Here is a 5,979-nt window from a genome sequence, read left to right on the forward strand (position 1 = left end):
GAATTTGTCCCCAGGAAGCCCAGTCTCCGGTGAGCTTAAAAGGCAGAGTCCCACTTGCTGTGAATGGTTGCCAATGAACCAGAAAATACAGGCATGCAAAATACCCTAAGAGAACAGCTACCAACCCCTGCTCTCACCACCTCCAGCAGCCTAGCTCTGTGCCCTCCCCTCTGGGAGCTACCATGGGCCAGGCATGACTCAGGACTTGTATCCCCAAATTAAAGAGATGACGTCTTAGGCCAACATCTATATCTTCCTATGGATCCTGTTTTCAGGCATGGGAGCCATCCTCAGAGCTTAGATGGCTAGAATACTTGTGGAGTGTAATGACAGCTGATTAAGGGGTGTGAGTCTAGAGAGGTTTATGAGTGTAACATACAATGAAAGGGGCTGGTCAACTATCCTTCTAGAAGGTCCCTCTTGACTGATCGCTGAATTTGACCTGGAATCAGCTCCATAAGATGTCATAAGGCATTTTCACACCTATAGTAAGTGAAAGTTCACCTCCTTACTAACAAAGCTCATGTCTCATGGGCTCCAGGGTGTGTGTATTGGTCATTATAATACCTATAATGGCATCTTAGATTACAGAGTGCCTTCAGACTTCATACATACAGTCAGGAATCGCTTTAAACCCTGAAATGCAGCTACCTCTGGGGTGGAATTTGGAAGCTGCATACCAGCCCATAGCAACACGCTGCAAAAGTTGTCCCCCGCCCCATTGAAATCATGGGAGGAAAAGGATGCAGCTCAGCTGGTACAAATGGACATAGCTCTAAAGTTGTTGGAGCTGTGCCATTGATGCCAGCTGAGGAGTGGCCCTGATGCTTACAAATAGTGCTGTGGGATCTCAAATACTAGGTGGTTCACGTGGACACCACTATTAGCAGCTGAGTAGCTCAAATGGCCACAGGTGGTCATGTCTCATGTTTACCATCTCCTCACTGTATTTGGCTTAGCAGTGTCCATGTGCAAATAGTAAAGGGTATCAAAAGATGCTCATATAGATTGTGTGTTAGCCTGGGAGGATTTGATTCTTTTTCATTGTGGTTATAACCAGGAGTGCCCTACCACTTACTGGCCATCTCAAAACAACCTCTCTGAGTTTTTGCTGCCCTTTGGATAAACAATTGATCGATATGGCTGGGCAGCCTGGTTCAGTCCCAACCTGTCTAATGCTCAGTTCTTCCCCCAGGAAGCATGAAGTGCAGAATTCCCCTCCTCCCTCCATCATTGCAAAATATTTTTCTGCTAATGTCACCAAACGTCGATCGAAGACATCAGCTGCAAATTACTGTGAAGAGGTTGTGTGCCTATTTGCATAGATGTCGAGGGAGCATTAATTCAGTGTGTCATTAGCCCGCAGGGCCAGATAATGCTTCAGAATGTCTTCTGATGGGTGTAAGCAACCCCTGATTAGATCTGGTCTTCGTGGCGTTCCTCATGTCAAGACTTTGGGATGCCAACCCAGGCACTATTTGCTTACACGAAAGAAAGTTCCTGACAGTGAACTGATGCCTCTGCAGTGTGAGCAGATGACTCTGCTCCAAATAAAGTCTATACACATGCACAACCTCAGACTTACCCTCTTTCTGAATAACACCAATAACAATGGAGAGTAAGCTTTTGCCCCCAGATTTCCTGCAGGATCTCCTTCTCTATCTCTACTTCCCTCTGACCAGACAGTCACAACAACTGCTGTTATGGCAATAAGTACCAGAGTGCCGTTACACAGAGTCATACGTGTTCTTTGTCTTAGCATGCAAGCAATGTTCGGTCCTGGAATACATGCCCTATTGTTTTTCAATATTGTGTTCAGGGAAGTTGTAGAACAGCTAGCAAGGTTCATCTCTGCCTTAATCTCACCAACTAGCATCAATTCTTGGGGGAGAGTTGCTTGCTGTTGACTAGGCATTGGCGGCTGGGCTGAGATTTCAGAAATAAGGGATTGCCTTTGTGCCATTTGTGCCTACCTCTGTTCCAAGTCTGCTTCAGCATAAACAAACAAGTTACATTATGAATAAATCCAGACTTCCTATCACTGAGATGTCTGCCAATGGGTAGCTACCCTGCTGGGCCCCCCAACATCTGCTGCTGCTAGGCAGAGAGGTGACGCTATCCTGGTGGAATGAACACAATTGCACTGCGGGGCTGATTCAGATGCTTTCTTCAGGATTCCGGGTAAACTGGTAGAGGAGCATGTGCCACATTAGGTGTGTGTATGTGATGTATATGGAATGAGTTGCAGATGTAGGGTGAGCAGCTGTAGTGTGGAGCAGTGCAGGATTTCAGAGGGCAAGAGAATTGCCCCAGGGTGGCTGGATGATGGAGGAGGTCTGGCTCTGTTTCATATCTCCGTGTCCACAGAGTGATAAATCTTTATCTCCTGCAAGTAATTGACGCTGCCTGCCAGTGAGGGCCAGCGCCACTCTGCCAGATAGGATATTTTGCCGCTGGCAATTGGAACTATCAAGGGAGGCATTATTCTCGCTGCCTCCGACTTTCTCATCAGGGAGAGAGTGCTGAAGTGCTAGAATTAATGTGCCATTTGATTTAATATGCAGCACCTGACACTCAATTCAGATCGTTACACTGGAAAGCTGGGCTGGACCAACTGGGGCTGTCCAGTAGGGGGGAGACTGGAATATCATTTCTATTCCAGTCGGGGGAGGAGGGGGACTGTAGTGTACAGGAATTGGGTAGTATCTCTTTAAATAAAATAAATGGTCCAAATGAGAAGGTGCTTCCCCAATGTGGGAAGATTCGACTTAGCTCTGGATCTGACCATCCCTTAATGATCTAGTTTTTGACTTTGAGCTTCTGGCTTCTGAAGCACCTTGCTATTTAAACCAGTGATTCTCAAAGGTGGATCAAACGCAGGTCACTTGGCCTCTGATCTTGATCACTGTTCTATGGAAGCAGACCCCTGAGCCTGCATAAACCTCCAATTTCATTCATCTGCCACAGCTTTCAGGATTGGGCCCTTAGCTTAGATATGGCTGTGGGATGTGCCCTGACCAATGATTCTAAACTGCAAGTCTCAGGCAGGAGCAGAAAATAGCTCCCTCTGCCACGCAGCGCCCCATTGGCCTAGCAGGAGCTTTCTTCCCCCCACCCCCCCGCCAAATATAGAAGTCAAACTATGCCTATGGAATAAGGCAATCACAATGGGGCCCTAACGGAGGTTCTTGGGTCTCATCTGCATCTCCCAGGAGCTGAAATCCTATAACAGATGAGAGTCTTCAGCACCAGCCAAATGGTCTTGCATAAATTTCCATCAGCAACCTATGTAATGAATTTTCCATTAATTTCCAGCTGCTAACTCCATTTGCTGTGGGGATGGGGCGACTAATGGCAATTTGATCCGATCTGCATTCCCACCCAGCCAGAGTCACGCTGCCCCGAAATGCGTCACTCTGCAGCCAAGAAGGCATTTACACCACTGTCTCTTACGCACGGCATCTTCCTTTCTGTTCGTCATGTCCACCTTGCATCAATAGGGCAAGAAACAAGGGTGTCCGTTCACAGCGCTAGAAGCCAAGGCCACAGTCAACTTCAGATTCCAGGCTTCATAGGGAGGACAAAATCCCAGATCTACAGATTGAGTCTGACTCTCCTTTGTCCTGCACCTTGGGTCATCACTTACACCAGTGAGTGGAAAACGCGACCATTCTGATCTGGGAGCATTTGACACCTGTTTCCCAGCAGTATCAATGACAACACATATTTATACCTGCCTCTGGAAATTTCCAGCACATGCGTCTGATGAAGTGGGTATTCACCCACAGAAGCTCATGCTCTAATACGTTTGTTAGTTTATGGTGCCACAGGACTCTTTGCTGCTTTTTACAGATCCAAACTAAACACGGCTGCCCCTCTGATAAATGACAACACAAGGTACAAAGTAATAGAGTCAGGCTTGGTGCAGGGTAGCTGTTTCCTCAGCACCTCCTGTTGGGACAAGCTGGAGGCAGTAGGAGTTATGAGCTTCCCCCACCCTCCATTCCAAGCAGCTGGGGAGGCTTGGCTTGAAGTAGCGGTGGTTTCACCAGCCAGCCCGCCTGTGCCGTTGCCTACGGTGGGTGCTGCAGGGACTGGAGTAGCCACAAGCTCCCATGCTACCTGGAACACAGTCTCTACATAGCTATTGGCTCAAGTATCTGTATCCTTGTGCCATTTGCTGCTACGGTAGGTCAGGTATTTTGTCTGGAAAGGTTTCTGTAACCCGGATTTAGGTGTGCAGTTCCAGTCAGTGTAGTCTTCATGTGGATGCAAGTGTAGTGCCCTCCAGTGGGGAATGAAGAGCTTCACGCCTCTGTAAATGAACTCTATTCTGTCACTTCCTGAAAACAAGTATGTTAACGTATTAAACACCTGCCATGTGTTGGTGATAAAGATCTTACACATGAGATCAGTGACCTAGAGGAGGCAATGGAACAGGACAGACTAAATTGGGCATCTGCAGTGGGATTTTTCATTCCAAAGCAGACTACTTTGGGGGGAGGGATAGCTTAGTGGTTTGAGCCTTGGCCTACTAAACCCAAGGTTGTGCCTTCAGTGCCTAAGGGGACCACTCAGGGATCTGGGGCAAAATCAGTACTTGGTCCTGCTAGTGAAGGCAGGGGGCTGGACTTAATGGCCTTTCAGGGTCCCTTCCAGTTCTACAAGATAGGTATATCTCCATTTATTATATACTCATCAAGCTCAGATTCTCACAGTAACCAACAGTTGATATCTTAGAGAAGTGGCTCTCACCCAGGGGTACAGGGACACCTGGGGGTACTCAGAGATCTTCCAGGAGGAACTCAACTCATCTGGATCAGTGTTTCTCAACTGAGGGGTTTCAGCCCCCAGGAGGGGTCACAGGACAGGTCTAGGGGGGTTGCAAGTGCAGGGCTGGCAATAGGGGGTAGCAGGCAGGGCAATTGCCTGGGGTCCCATATCACAGGAGTCCTGCAACGCTAAGTTACATACTTCGGTGGTGGGATTCAGGCTTCAGCCAAGGCTCACAAGTGAAAAACAGGCTCAAGTATCATACTGAAATGTAGGTACAATATTTATATTCCAATTTCTTTGATAAGTGTATGGTAAAAATGAGAAATAAGTAATTTGTCAATACTGGTGTGGCTGTGACACTTTTATATGTTGATGTCTGATTTTGTAAGCAAGTAGTTTCTAAGTGAGCTGGACCTTGGGTTATGCCAGCCAAATCAGACTCCTGAAAGGGTGGAAAAGCTGGGAGCCACAGTGCGAGAGTGACCAGTGGGGGGGCAGGGGGATAGAGCCTTTAGTTCAAGTCTCCCCCAGGCCTGGTGAGAAAGGCACTGAACAGCGTCAGTGCTGAGGCTTTCATCTTGAAGAAATTCCACTTTAATTAGCTGGTAATTGAGCCAAAGTGTGGGACCCCCCTACAGGGCGGCCGATGGGCTATTTACTTGGGGTGCTGAATCCCGTCTACTTGAATTGCCCAAGCTGTGAAAGTTCAAACTAGGGAGTCAGACCCCAAATCAGCCTGGGACTGGCCCCGGCGGATTCCCAGCTGGTTGTGGCCTCAGTCCGGCCGGAAGCGGCGCTGTGTGCTGGTCCCCCTGCCCCGGGGGTCTCCACGGACGTGGCTGCCGGCCAGTCACGCGGCAGCACCGCAGCGCTTCCACGGCGCAGGCTCAGGCCAGGCTGTGACTCTACCAGCCCTGGGCCCCGCCCCCTGCGCTGCGAGCCTCGGTCACGCGCCTGCAGAGCATTTGCGCGCCTCTTAAATTTGACCCTCCTGCGCCGCCGTCCGGGAGTTTTTTACTAGCGTCTGTCACGTGAGGGTGGGGGTTGCAGAGGAGTAGCTGCTAGGGGCGTGCGGGAGAAGAGACCGAGATCCTTCCGCCCCGCACGGCAGCGCAGCCGAGTAACATGGAGGGGACGCTGGAGCAGCACCTGGAGGACACGTATGTGCCATTGACCCCAGCGGGCGGGGCACTGACGGGGGGG

General features: G+C 49.4%; 1 protein-coding gene across 1 annotated transcript in view; it reads left to right on the forward strand.

The window, feature by feature from the left end:
- Nucleotides 1–5,829: 5,829 nt before the first annotated feature.
- The window catches only part of LAMTOR5 (late endosomal/lysosomal adaptor, MAPK and MTOR activator 5), a 4,171-nt gene continuing 4,021 nt past the window's right edge, over nucleotides 5,830–5,979 (forward strand). The window contains exon 1 of the mRNA XM_032804908.2: nucleotides 5,830–5,936. Coding sequence (XP_032660799.1) covers nucleotides 5,902–5,936 — 35 coding nt within the window. The 5' untranslated portion in view covers nucleotides 5,830–5,901. The remainder of the gene's footprint in view (nucleotides 5,937–5,979) is intronic.

Source organism: Chelonoidis abingdonii, chromosome 4 (assembly GCF_003597395.2).
Source record: "Chelonoidis abingdonii isolate Lonesome George chromosome 4, CheloAbing_2.0, whole genome shotgun sequence".
NCBI classification, from domain to species: Eukaryota; Metazoa; Chordata; order Testudines; family Testudinidae; genus Chelonoidis; species Chelonoidis abingdonii.